The sequence below is a fragment of the Eumetopias jubatus genome, unplaced genomic scaffold (genome assembly GCF_037043125.1).
Source record: "Eumetopias jubatus isolate StellerSeaLion01/CBP00866 unplaced genomic scaffold, mEumJub1_p1.0 scaffold_9, whole genome shotgun sequence".
NCBI lineage: Eukaryota > Metazoa > Chordata > Mammalia > Carnivora > Otariidae > Eumetopias > Eumetopias jubatus.
In genome coordinates this window covers 95,078,788-95,093,368 of record NW_028274815.1, presented here as the reverse complement: position 1 = coordinate 95,093,368, position 14,581 = coordinate 95,078,788, and the positions used below count along the sequence as shown (strand labels likewise).

The following is a 14,581-nucleotide window of genomic DNA, read 5'->3' as shown; positions in this document are numbered from 1 at the left end:
CGGTCTCTCAGTTCTTCTCTGCCTGAAGAAAAATGTAAATTTTCTTAAAATCTTCGTAGAATTCTAAATGGGAAAAGAAGCTCTTGCAGGTCAACAAGCGATTTTCCAAACAGGGGAATCCCTTCTGCAGCGACCCTACTAGCACCTACTGAAGGCCTAACTGTCCTCATTTTTCCAGGGCCCCAAAGAGAGCTGTTATAACCCCATTTCATAGAACAAGCAGCTCAGGCCAGAGGAGGCTATGAGGTCACTGACTCAAGCATACAGCGACTTCAGTGCAAGGCCAGGGCTCAAGCTCCGGAGTGGATGGCCCTTTTGCCCAGGCTGCCAGGGGGGTGGCCAGACCAGCTGGCCATAGATGGACCTGACAGAGTTTGAGAGGCTTACAAACCCCCAATCAATCACGGGCCACGTCTGAACAGGACACCTGGCTAGAAAGTGCCTCTGGTGGTGAGCTGGAGTCTACCATCAGTCCCCACTCAGGAGGTAAGACAGCCTGATCTCTCTCTCTCTCCTCACAGGCAGGGCTCCAGACATTTGAAGGAAGCAATGATCTGTGCCCATGTGCCAACTCCTCACCATGCAAGCTGTTCTCTCACCATCCTTCCTCGTCTCAGTCGCTCGGCAGCGTGCACTCAGTGTACAGGGGGGAGCACAGCCCCCCTGAGCCCCTCCCTGCCTCCACCAACACTTGCAGTGCCTCAGGCTCTGGCGCTGCAGGCCACACCACTCATTCAGATTCGGCTTCAGGACAAAATGCCCCTCAGTATTTGTCATGTTAACTCAGAATTCATGTAATCATTCAGTGCTTGAGTTCTTAAATTGTTTTTCTTTTTTAAAAATAAATTGGACCATTTGTAATTGAGTCTCTGCTTTTTGAAGAAGAGTCCCCTACTGGCAATTTTCATAATGCTCAACCTCAAACATTTGCCTCTCTTTAATCTCCCTGGTTAAATTTTTGTAGGGTTTAATTTCCTTGGTTAAGTTGAGAGAGCTAGCCTGTCATGCTTGTTTTGATTGCTGGGCTCTGTCATTTAATTTACATCGCCTGGCTCTTCTAGCCTGGTGTCACCTGCACAGGTACTACTATTTGAGGGCAGAGTCCCTCAATCATAGCACTATTGACAGTGGACCGTAAATTTTTTGTTGTCCTGTACGTTGTAGGATGTGTGATGACATCCCTGGCCTCTACCCACTACACCCCTCCTGTGACAACCAAATATCTCCAGACATTGCCCAGTGTCCCTAGAGGGGAGGGGGTGGCAAAGCCCCCTGCCATCCCAGGAATCACTATTCTAGGGTAATGAATGATGGCTGGATCACCACTATAGAAAGTAGAAAGTTCATGTCAGCTCTGAAACTGATCACTGGAGCCAAAGTCTCAACCAGAATGGTTTGGCTCAGCTGCTTTGGTCATCTGTTCTTCCCCATGATGCCACATGGATTTGAGGGGGCCTTTCTCTTTTTTTCCTCCGATTTTTGATCAATCAACATATTTATTGAGTGTGTATTCTGCCTGGGAAAAGATAAGATGCACTCCAGTGAGTCTACTAAGGAAGATTCTGGTGACGTGGGCCTTGTTAGAGGACACCGTAGGGTTTCCTTCCAAAGAGAGACCTTGGGGCACAAAAGAACATTTTTTTCTAATGAAAGATGTAGGTCAACTTATATACTTTACCATATGGTAACAGTTTAGTAAGGACAAAATCAATTTTCCACATATATTGAGTTATTATATTGCATTTTTAGGCTTTATTTCATGTAGCATATGTTTATTAAACATGTATGGCTAAATTCGTATTTAAATTCATAATTCATACTCTTCACTGATAGCATTTATTTGAAAGAAAGTCTTTATACCTTTAACTCCAAAAAGGGAAATCAAACAAAACTCAAGTTTCTGGCCTCAGGTAAACCTCTCCCTCTCCAGGTCAGCCTCCCCTGCTATCATCTTACACTTTCTAAAGCTGTGAAACAAGTTCACTGCACACGTGTTAAACCTCCTAACTGAAGTCTCTACCATCTGTTACCTTCTACATATTTCTACTTTCCTTATTTAGGTGTACGAGGGGTAAGTGGGCTTGGTCTTTAGCTTAATGAAAATAATTATTGGTTTCAGAGCTGTATAAGAAAAGAAAAAAAAAAACTCTCCAGGTTATGATTTTGGTGTAGTCATCTGTCTCAAGTCTCTATGGTCACTGATAGCTAAGCAAAGTTATAATAAAATTTTCTTTGGTAAAACTTGACTAATCTATGGTTTGTACATTCTCATGAAACATTATGGGAAACACTCAGAAACCACCGGATGTTACCTGGGTGACAGAACACGAACCATATGTGTTGGGGAAGAACAGATGACCAACCAACACAATAGATTCTACATTTCATCACTGAATTTGTACAGTAAGCACACAGTAAGAATTATTATTAGTTTATCAATATATGTTAGGACAGGGTTCACATATACCACCCATCCTTGTAAGCGTTATTCTTCCATCAAACCTAAGTCAAACTTGAAAGTTTTATTTATTGCTGTAGTAGACCTTTACATTCAACAAAATCCCACTATTTAAAAAAAAAGTAAATTCACACTCAAAATAATATTTTTAGAAAAATAAAGGAGTTTTTTTAAGTGTCAAAGTACTTTCAAAAACAAATAGTAACAAAACTGGCTAATAAAAATTAAGATAATAGAGACCTTTAGAAATTCTAGTTATTTTAATAACTGTAAATAAATTTACAGTTTGGACATCAACTGTTCAAATTCGAACAGGGTTAGACATTATGTTCTCTTAAGTGGAGAGGAAATGTGCCTGGAAACCTTTCTAACACATTTCTACTTCCTAACAGGTAAGAATTCTTTAGGGACATCTCTCAGTGTATCCTCCATACACCTGCTTTGCCTGCCCCTGTGCTACTGTGCCCATGATAAAGAGAGGTCCCAGCCTACCTTGCCCCCCACCTTTCCTCAATTCATCGTCTTGCCTTCCTGAATCAACGTTTGCTTTGAGAGATAATGGGAATAGTGCCAGCAGGCTCTATCTTCTCAGGCACTTCCCACCCAGCACTATACCCAACCTGTCCAAAATACTTCTCACACACACAAACACACAAAGTACACAAAACATATATATGTACAGAAATATACATATACATATATGTGCACATATAAATAAATGAATTTATGCATACAAACTGTGTTTTAGTCCTTGTTAGGCCCTCATTACCTTGCCCTTGGGCTGTTAAAATTCCCTCTCTGTGCTTGTTGTGCCCTCATTCCTTCCTGATTATAATCTACCCCATATAACTATGGTTTAAGCTTCTTAAAATGCTTTTTGGCAATGTTGAGTGTTGAGCTCCAAAACATTCAATGGCTCCCCATTAGTCATGAGATGAAAACAATGCTGAATCCAGGCTCCCTACAGTGCTGCCTAGATTCATGTCTGCACATTATTTCCAGGCACATATTTAGAACTAATACAAACCACTCCAGTCACTGTTCCTTGAACATGGCCTGAGAAGGTCTGTATCTCTGACATGCGAAATTCCATCCTGCTTCCTGTACTATTTAAATCCTATCCATCCTTGAAAGTTCTGCTCAAATCGATTCCACCTCCTCTGTGAGCTGTTTTCAGACCAACTCAGCTAGAAGGGTATTCAACCCAGTTCAATTCCTATAAGGTGTGTACCAGTTATTTGGCTCTTCACACAAGGTGATGGGTACCACAGATACTCATGTGTATCTTAATGCTGTCTACACCCTCAGAACCTGACAAGGTCGTTACAGTGGTGAGGAAAAATATTCAACATGAAAAGATTATTGAACCTTTTGCTATATTTAGGAAAGAACAATGTGACCCTAATAATAAATGCCTAAAAATAGATCAGAGGATCCAAGAAGGTGCAATGAGAGAGGGCCATAGTGGTCCTCTGGTCCAACTTACTCATTGGGTCTCTTGTGCTCAGGCAAGGGCCCCATGGCCAGTGGGTGACAATGCTGAGTCTCACTCCCAGGTCTCTCATCTCCCAATATGTGGTTTGCCAACCATAAAAGTCAAATGTTGAAAATATTTTAAAACCATCTTATATCCTGATGTCTTGGAAGATACATTTCCCCATTCTTAAAAACCTCAGGAATAAGGCCTGGGATTAGTCCTGTTTTTACTCACTGTAAAACCCTATAGTTTTAAAAAACTATTTTCAAATGAAGCTTTCATGTTAGCCTTCTAGAGTTCCTCCACCGATACACATCAAGGCTATTACTTAATCCTCTAAACATCAGTTAGACCTTTAAATTTATAAATATGCATTTTATCCTGGTAGCACTGAATCAAAATCCCATGAATTTAAACCTTGGTAACAATCACTTGCTGTACAGAATAAGCACTTTAGAGATATATTAGAATTATTTCCTTGGATATGAGATAAAACAAGGTCCCTAATTTGCCATCTTAATTCTGCACTTTTCCTGAAACTGAATACTCATTTATGTTTAGCCCTAAATATATTTATAAATTTATGTGTATTTAACACACAGTTCTAGTTATAAGTCTAAATTTTCAGCAAAGAACAATTCTTTGTCTAAGAAAAGGTGATGCAATTATTACATATCACTGCATGATACAGACTGTCTGGGGTTATTTAAAAGAGTCAGGTATGGCCAAGTTACAAGTATCACCCCTGCACCTTGCTTTCATAGCTCACTGCTGAGTCTTATGCTCATTGAGGAACCCCTTGGGATCTTTTTACAAACGATTGTTTATTATTATATTATTCCATCATATACCTCATGAGAGGAGGTTGTAACTTCCGTTAGGAAAATCATGAGCTATTCTGACTTCGAAGAACATTGCTCTATATATGATGTTTAAAATTATGTTTTCTTTAATGTTGGTGTGGTAAAGAGTTCACTAAAATATGAAGTTAAATGAAAGCAAAAGGTTCCTAAAACAAGTTAAATATTCTTGGCTACAAAACAAATGGCTAAAATTAAGGGGGAAAAAAAGAAATGCTACAAGTGCATTTAGTGACTGAAATATGAGCCATGTTGATCATGTATCACCAGCGCTCAGCGTGGTACCTCGCATAGTAGCCACTGTCTGAGCCAGGTTCTTACTTGCAGGCAACAGAATCCACCCTGCTGCGATGAGGAGAAAAGGGATTTATATCAGGGCATTAGATGGCTTATAGAGTTTCTACAAGTGTCGGGGAACCAAGTATGAACCCTCCACAGCCTGGAACAAGGTGGCAAGTAGGAACGTCCAGCTATATACCAGTGTGATTCCAGCAGAGATGCTCCTGCCTGCCCTGGTCACCATGATGCAGGTTCCGGAGCAGAACCTCCCCATGACCCAGCTGCCGCCTGCCACTCCCTACGCGTGCTTCCCAGCACCACCACCTAGGTGCCTCTGCTGGATGGGACCTGGGTGCATGTCAACCCAGCTGCAAGGAGCTGGGACACATATAGTTCAGCTTTTTAGCTTCCATCATAGAGAAGGCACAGTGGGCAGGGTGAGGAACGGGTAGAAAGTGAGCCAGGGGCAAGAGACACACAAAAAATGTTTCTGAATCACAAGAGAGTTAAATAAACATTTTAGTTAAGTCTGACCCATAGCATGGGGAGTGGGTATTTCTCCACATGTTCTGAAATTCCACACAATGCCTAATTCTTTTAGTCAAACCTTACGTTCAAAAGTAAGAAAATATATGGGGAAACAAAAACATTAACATCCTAACATATTAGAAAAAAAAATACACTCAGTTACTAGAACTGCTGTTCTTTTCCTCATACTCTTCAGTATTATTACAAGGGCTCACCCAACTGAAGGCTGTTGTGTCCAGGCTCTGAGTTGAGTGCGTTACATATTTTACCTCCTCAAAGTCTTCAAACAACCCTTGGAGGTAAGCAACAATTTCCTGCATTTTACGTATAAGGGGAGCAAGGCATAGTAAGGTCAAATGACTTGGCTAATAAGAGGAACAGCCAAGACTAGAGCCCAGACAGGCTGTCTTGAAGCCCATGCTCTTTAACTATTACACTATATCACACCATATTACACTTAGTCGTGACTTTATACTGTTATGATTCAAATTTGTCACTTGACGGTTACCTCCAGGCTGAATAATACATATTTCTCCACCTGAGAGAGGCCTCATGCTTTTTTGGTGTGTTAAAAAATTACAGATGAAAATGACAAAGACCTACATTTCCCAAAGTTTCTAGATGCAAATTTGCCACAATAATTTTACATTAATGTAAGCTTTGCCCTTAAAAGAGACTTTAACTTTGATGTGTAACAAACTGCACGTCTAAGACGTTAAATCTGTAAGTCATTGTTAAAAAATAGTTTACTTATTTTAAGCAAAGAGAATGTTCCAGTCTTTGATATATGTTCTTAGAAACATGAAAATAAAATTCCTTTCCTCAACTGTCCTTTTCCATTTCACACATATTGATCTTTCCATATGTTTTAAATAACGATGAAATTAATAGGAACTGTTTTTAATAAACCCAAATCATGGTGCTTTTCAAGTCCAAATATTTGGGGGAAGACTGAGGTGAAAAAGCTGCTTAAGCATTAGGAAAAACTAAGAACAACCAAGAACAGCTTTAGAAGGGCAGTTGAAACATGGTGAGGAGCTGGGAAGGCAGCTGTGGAAAGCTATCTGGGGCTGGAGGTGGGAGGGTGCTCCAGTCAGGAGAGGGGTCTGAGGAGGGGAGCCAAGGCCTGAGCCCAGGTCAAACAAGATGGAAGGAGAAACAGGACCAAGGACTGACCGACTGCTTGACCGGCCTGTTAGCTGTGGATCAAGGGGGAAGACATGCCCTGTTGGAATAAGCCAAGCCTTGCCTCTGAATTCTAAAAACATTTTTTAATGTGTGGCATTGGGCAAAAGTTCTTGATATTTTTTGAACCTTTGTTATTTAAACAATGGGTCATGATATTAATCTAACTGAAGAATTGGTGGGATAACGTCATGCAGGTCCCAGTATAGAATCTGGCACTGTGGGTGCTGGGGAACTGAAGTCCCTCTGCTCCAGTCCCACCAGCCCACCAGACACAAAGCAGCTGGGCAGAGGGAAACCAACTGGAAGACCCTTCATAGGTAGGCTGGGTAGTCAGTCCCACAAGTCACCCCAAATTTTATTCATAATGTAGAGTTATTTTGAAAGTCCTTATGATCCTACATATTTTTGAAACCAGTAACAGGATCAATTTTTAAAAGAAATTCAGAGTAGAGGAAAAGTTTACAGCTATTTCAAAACATTTTCTCAATCATAAACCATAAACTCAAACTCCACAAGTACTTGGGAAAATACGAGTTGATAAGGTCATTGTTTTAGCTATTAAATTATTAAGTTATTAGAATAGCTAAACCTGGTCCAAACAAAAACAGCTGGCTTGGAATGCACTACATTTTGGCTGTTCAGTCTATGTACCATTATTATTTTTTTAAATACAGAAAGGACTACAATTATTTATATAATGAATTGGCTACCATATTAAATGAAACCATGGTTTCATCTGATTGTATCATAGAACACGGTCTGTGAGACATCTATTTTACAAATAGGTTTAAAAATAATATATCTTCAATTACTATAAGCACCCTTACACCTAGAAAAAAGATTTACCATCTTAGAGCTTATCTCCAATTTAACACTTTATTAGTCACTACTGACATAGTTTTGATACCCTCATATTTAGGAAAGCATTTGTAAAATGACTGTGCCACACCATCACGCTCACAGGGCCCTGGGCCTTGCAGCAGTTTTAAAGGCCAGCCGTGGCCAGTGAGCCGTACAGTGAGAGTTGTGCAGACAAGTGTGCCACCTAGAGGTGAAAGAAGGAAATTCACCTTGGATTTTATTTGTAAGACAAAACTAATAAATGTTAGACCATCTTAAGTTATTTGCTATTACTTATCTAAGAAGTAAGGAAAATTTTTTATAAGGTTCTCTCTGCAAGAACAAAGGCTTTCAGTAGCAGGCTAGTGACTCTTTGAGAGCTTTCACAAGGAGGAAACAAACCTTGAGATGGTACTAGTCACAGGTGCACAGTTCACCAATTAAAAAACTAAATTTAACTGTATTCTCTACAGTGAGTGCTTCTTGTCTTTTTATAATTAATATAATATCTGTTTTTCAGAAGAACACATAAGTTCTGGAACAACCACCATGATCCATTTAGGCATGTGGACCAAAAGTTAAACTAATTATCAGAGACATTTCTTACTTAAATGAGAAAAGTTTCTTTCATTAGAAGGTTTTCTGTGTAATTTTCTTCTGGAAAGAATAAGGTTTATTTAGAGTAATTCTGTTTGGCAGACAGTCAGGGCTTCTAAAACATATACCAATAATTGTTAAAGTTACAGCAAAACAGCCAATTCTATTAAGCACACATAAAAATTCAAGTGTCTAATGGCTAGACAATAAGCTGATTATAAAACAGATTTATGGCATCCCTGTTTTGTCTTAGGATGCTGGATATTGGGATCACTGCTAGCAATGGGCCAACACTTAAGATTTACGTATTTTACAATGAACTACAAAAGTTCAAGCTTAACCAAAAACATGGCATATATTAAAATAATTTTAAAATGAAAATGACTTTAAGTCATTATGTTTTGGGTTCTCAGACTCTTATCTCACCTCATGTTGTTTCTTTTCCACCCCAACAGCCTTTAAAATAGAAGATGATTCTAAATTCACATCCATTTATGTGACTTTCTAGAAAACTCATTCTAGGAATACTAAGTGTTTGCTGCTGACTTCTAACTTGTTTTCATTAAATGAGAAAATTCTACAGTTGATTATTATTTCCAAGTAAATTTTTTTCCCTGCAAAATCTAAGCAAAATACCTCTTTAAAGTACTGTGTTGTTAACTAAACCTTTGTCTTTTCTGTCACTGAGGGATTTCGTTATGATCTGTGAGAGTTCATTCTCTTCCTTATTTATATCCCTCAATCTTCCACACACCCTAAGTCGCATCATTCTGTGAAAGATGCTTCCACCTGCAATGATGGCTACAAATATCTGAGCACAGAGTACAAACATTTCTGCTTTCACATCTCTATTTCTGCATTTATTTAGGAAATAAATGAGACTGTGGGTCCAAGTCCAGCCTGTTATATAGAGATGTCCTCTACGCACTGCTGGAATTGGAGCAAGTATGACAAAGACAGCTCAGTAGGACAGTATGGTTATTACTTCAGATAAAAGCTCCATGATGAAAACTCATTGTGTATCAGGGGGTGTATTGCAAGAGTTTTAAACAGAGCTGAAGGGTTGAGAAGCTTCAAGAAGCATGTTCTAAAGCAACAGAGAAAAACTGGCTAATCTGGAGAATGACCTCTTACATGTATCCTACGAGTACCAAAAAGGTCTGTGTGTCTCTATTATACATTCAAAGAATAAAAAAAATGTAGAAAGGATGACTACTTGGTAGTTCGTGAATGATTCAAGGTCACTGATAAGTAGCTACAATTTCAAGGGTAAATTCTGAAACATTCTCCATACCTCTAATTGGTCAAGAAGCCTAGTAATAACATGGAATGCTTTAAAAGTTCTTGAATCTTTCCTATTCCTTCTTCCCATTCCCAGTGCTATCATCTTAATTCTCATCATTTTTAAATTCTATGTTCATTTAACCACTTCCTAATTAATCTGTCTTCAGGCCCAACCTCCCACTCTATCTTACCACTGTCACATTTTCAAATCCGTCTTCCAAACTGAGTCCAGAATAATCTCTGTGAAGTACAAACCAATCCTATCACTTGCCTGTTTGACATTCATACAGCAAATCAGGACTCAGAGTTCCTGTTCCCACTGGCAGGGCTCTTCCCAAGGGAGATAGGCCAGGGACTGGCCACATCCTACTCTGCACACCCAAGGATCTATAAGAATGGGATGTTTCTAGTGGCTCCTTTGACCTTTCTGTTTCCTTTTTAACCACCCTTTGGAAGAAATTAAGATAACTCCTCATCTAGAAATGTCAGGACACCTAATTTATGAGTGAGGTCTTATACAAAAACATCCTACTAAAACAATAGTTTTCAAACATTTTTAAATGACCAGAATAATTTTCTGCAAATAATATCTACTGCAGAACCCCACCAAAAGTGGCTGAAAGAGCATTTTTGAATTTGACAACATAGGCTGAGGCCAGCTCATCTAGCACTATGTAAGCCACAGAATAAAGTTCAAATTTGGTTGGTGCAATGCAAGGTCAGTGGAGAAAAGAAACAGGGATGTGATGAAATCTGATTTACATTTTTGAAAGACCAATGTGGTTGCTGTGTGTAGAAGAGTTGAAACTACTGAGAATTTTAATGTGTTTCATGTATTTTCATGAACCCTAATTTAACCTACAAAAAGTCATATGTACTTTCCACCTTGTGGGCTTGTGTTTCCGCCTTGTGGGCTACCGTGATAACAGAGTCACAGAATACCTGATCCTCGCTGGTTAATCCCAGGTGCATCACAAGGTAAAAATGCACCAGGAAGTCTGAGTTTGGCAGAACGTCCTGGCGTCTGGTCATCATGGCACAGATGAGTCTGTAGGCTTGTAGTTTGCCTTCCTTATATTCATTTGGCAACGTTGTCGCCTGCCAAGGAGATGAGGTTTAAAGATTTAATCAACTCCAGATGCAGAGCATTTCGACATTTCATTTACTTCTCAGTATTCCATAAGAGTTGTTTATGGAGATGAGGGATACAGTGGCTTTAGTAAGATTCAGCTTGTCTTCAAAACGTGCAGTCTTGGGCAATTACATTTTTTAAACTCAATTTCAGAAAGGAAGAGGAAATTGCAATAAAGGAATAAACACATATCCACTTGCCTTAAATAGCCATGATGCAAACATTCTGAGTGGTGGGATCAGGACTGGTGGAGACGGAGAAGACTGGTTATCCAGGCTTATTGCCAGATTATCCCGTATCTAAGTCAGAGAGAGGAGATTTTTAGGAAAGGCCATGCTTGGCTTATCCCAACAATATTTCAATATTGTGTTCCATAGTCAAATAGCTGCTTCTCGTTAAATTTCTGTACGTTGAGTGACAACCTACAACATTTACAATTTTTTCTTTTACTGTGAGATCTACTGTCATTTTGAATTGTGTGTCTCGCTTACTGGACATGGTTTTAGATTTAATACAAAACTAGGGCATTGTTTTCCCTTGAGTGTTAATGCCTGGGGAGGCCCTGATTTCTACATGGTAAGGAATGGCTTAACAAGTTATACTGTATAAATATAAATCGTTTTTGAAAAACAAAAATAGAAAACAAAAAACTTAATAACCTAGGGAAATCATACATTATAAACAAAAACCTGAATGGAAACTATGTATTCTAAGATTCTACCTTTGTAAAAATGTATTTACCCACAGAAATAAAACTACATACTGGTTATCTCTGTGGGATGATGATGTTAATTTTCTTCTATTTTTCTATATTTTTCAAATTTTGTACAATAAAACCAGCATCACTTTTAACTCTTCTGCATTTATAAAATGACCAAATTGTAAGTTATTATTTATTCTTTGACAATCAAACATACTTTGTCTCACACCTAATCTGTGTTGGAGAATACATTAATTGCAACACAGTTTCTATGTTACATGATAAATCAATTTACCCCTTTTAGAATAAAAGGTAATGTAGCAAGACATACCTTTGCTAGTTTGTACCAGAGTTCATAGAGATAGCCAAACACTTTGGCGTGAATCTTGGGTGACTGGATATTATTCACATCCCCGAGGATTCCCAAGATTCTTCGCCATAACACAGCAGCAGAGTCTGGGTGCCAACCAGTGAGGTTCCCTCCAGCAATTATACTACAGTCATCGGCAAGGCACTCACTGCTATCTATGGAGAAAAACACGTCTGTAAACACAATCTTGATTTCATCAGTACAATCTTTTCTCTTTAATGCAAATTACCGATGCTTGACAATTTATGTATTCAGAGTAAAATAATGAAGATGAAAAGTGTGCAATGGCTGACGATCTGAAAGGATAGAAAAGCTGAATCAATGAAGAAAGGTCAAATGACTTTGATTCCTCGAACTAACAGGGCAACAACCTAGAGATGGTAAAACAGTGTCTGGAGATCCTGGGAAGGGTTTCATAAAACAGGGGAGGGAGGGAAAGGAGGAGAACCTTGGGCAGGATGGGTAGGGAACAGGGCCATGAAAAATAGGTGGCCAGGGAAGACCTCATTGCTGGGGTGACATTTGTGGAGGCTGTTATTAACTCAGGTTTACTGGGGTATAATTTGCTTACAATAAATTTTATCCTTTTTACACTCAAGGAGTTTTCAGAAGTGTATAAATTACGTAACTGTTACCACAAACCGCCATGAAAATTGGTACAAGGAATAACCTCATCACTCCAAAAGTGCTCCTTTATAGTGAGTCCCCTCCCTCCCTCTTCTTCGCCCCTTGCAACCACTGCTGTTTTCTGTCCCTATAGTTTTGGTTTTCCAGAATGTCATATAAATGGAATCCTACAGTATATATTCTTTTAGTCTGGGTGCTGTCACACAGCTTAATGCATCTGAGATCCATCCATGTGGTTGTTTCTTCTTATTGCAGATGAATATTCCATTTTATGGATGTATCCCACTTTATCCATTCACCTGTTGAAGGACATTTGGATAGTTTTCTGTTTTTAATGATTATAAATAAGGTTACCATAAACATTTGTTTACAGGTTTTTGTGTGAATGTATGTTTATAGTCCTCTTTTTAAAGACCAGAATCACAAAATGACAGAATTTCTTTGATATTTCTTCCTTTCAGTGGGCCATATCTTCCAGGGGTGCCTGAGAACGGGGCATGCCCTTACATATCTCAAAGTGTTTGTTCCCTGACTTGTAGTCCACAGTTTGGTTGGGTAGAGAATTCTATGATGGAAATGCTTTGCTCCAATTTTTTTATAGTTTCCTTTGTGATTTTAGCAGCATTCTGATGCTTGAAATTATTTCATGAAAAATTATTAACTATGCAAAATTTTAGTATCCTCTTTCTGTACCTAGTGTTCAGAAGCCTCATGAAGTACCCTGGTATCTATTTCCAGCCACTGTATTTGCCAATTCACTGGTGCTTTCAACTATAATACTCATATGTTGTACCGACTTCCACTGACTTGATTTTATTTCTGCTGTTATTATTTTTATTATCCATTATCCATTATTTTTAATATCCAAAAGCTCTTTCTTGTCTTCTGTTCCTTTTTATACCCTTGATCCTTGTTTCATGGATGCAATATATTCTTATTTCTCTAAAGATATTAATAGCTTTTAAAAATTTTATTTCTTCCCAGACTTCTCCTTTTTTTGCTTTTTCATTCTAAATTTTAAAACATTTTATATTAATTTCAGGGGTACAATTCCATAATTCTATACATTACTCAGTGCTCATCAAGATTAAGTGCATTCTTAATCCCTTTGGTGGGGGAATGGGTGAAGGACTCCCCCATTTTTTTCAAACTCCTTTTAAGATATGCTCCACCCTACTTCATCCCATATTCTTATATTTGTCTCAAATTTTTTGTATTAGACATCCTCTTCAAATGGCTGGGGATCCTTGGCTATCTGTTCATATTTAAGAATGGTCCACAAAGAGCTGAAAGGAAGTGTAGTGCACAGGTATGATCTTTGTTGAGTTTCACCATGTTCTCAGAGAACCTCAGACATACATATCTTTAGGGTTTTAGGTTCTTTTTTTAGAACTCAAATTCTAGGAAAAAGATTCTCCACTGCTCAGAGTATGCAAAATCTTATTTAGTTCCTTTGTTTTCAAGATAGCACCTCTACACTCAGCTCAGTATTGGTGACTCCAGGCCAGAAACCTAATTTATTTGCTCTTCCTTCTGGGATTAAGTTCTAACAATCTTTTTTTTTTTTTTCAAATTGAGTTTTTTTTTATGTTATGTTAATCATCATTAGTTTTTGATGTAGTGTTCCATGATTCATTGTTTGCATATAACACCCAGTGCTCCACGCAGAATGTGCCCTCTTTAACACCCATCACCAGACTAACCCATCCCCCCACCCTCTCTTAAACAGACTTACAGTCTTCCTGGTTTTACCTCCTGCTTCTATAGCTACCTCTTACGGGCAATTTTCTAAGCCTTTTAGAGAACCTGCAGTAACTATAGTCAGGTTGCTTCTTGGCTTTCCCTTGTACTGACACAAGATTCGGTGTTCTCAGGTCTGCCGATGCCTTGGTCACGTCTGGTCACTACTGTCTTTTTTCCTGCCATCCTTGTCCTTGTGGATTTATGTCTAACTTAATATTAGACAAATGTCTAATTTAACATCCCCTATTGCTAACACCTTATGTAAGTATGGTACATCTACTATGATTAATGAACCAATGTTGAAACATTGTTATGTAAAGTCCATACTTCATTTAGATCTCTTTAGTTTTTAACCTATTATCTTTTTTTTTTCCTGTTCCAGGAGTCCATCCAGGATACATTATATTTAATTTCATGTTTCCTTCACCTCCTCTTGGCTGTGTCCTTGTTTTTGATGACCTTAATTGTTTTGAGGAGAACTGATCAGGTATTTCATAG

General features: G+C 38.6%; 1 protein-coding gene across 4 annotated transcripts in view; it reads right to left on the bottom strand.

Moving 5' to 3' along the window:
• The window catches only part of RALGAPA2 (Ral GTPase activating protein catalytic subunit alpha 2), a 341,643-nt gene that overhangs the window by 155,241 nt on the left and 171,821 nt on the right, over positions 1-14,581 (bottom strand). For all 4 annotated transcript variants that reach the window (XM_028123771.1, XM_028123769.1, XM_028123770.1 and 1 more), the window contains 3 exons: positions 11,675-11,868; positions 10,844-10,942; positions 10,454-10,609 (listed from right to left, as the gene is read on the bottom strand). In XM_028123771.1, the coding sequence (XP_027979572.1) occupies positions 10,454-10,609; positions 10,844-10,942; positions 11,675-11,868 (449 nt within the window). The remainder of the gene's footprint in view (positions 1-10,453; positions 10,610-10,843; positions 10,943-11,674; positions 11,869-14,581) is intronic.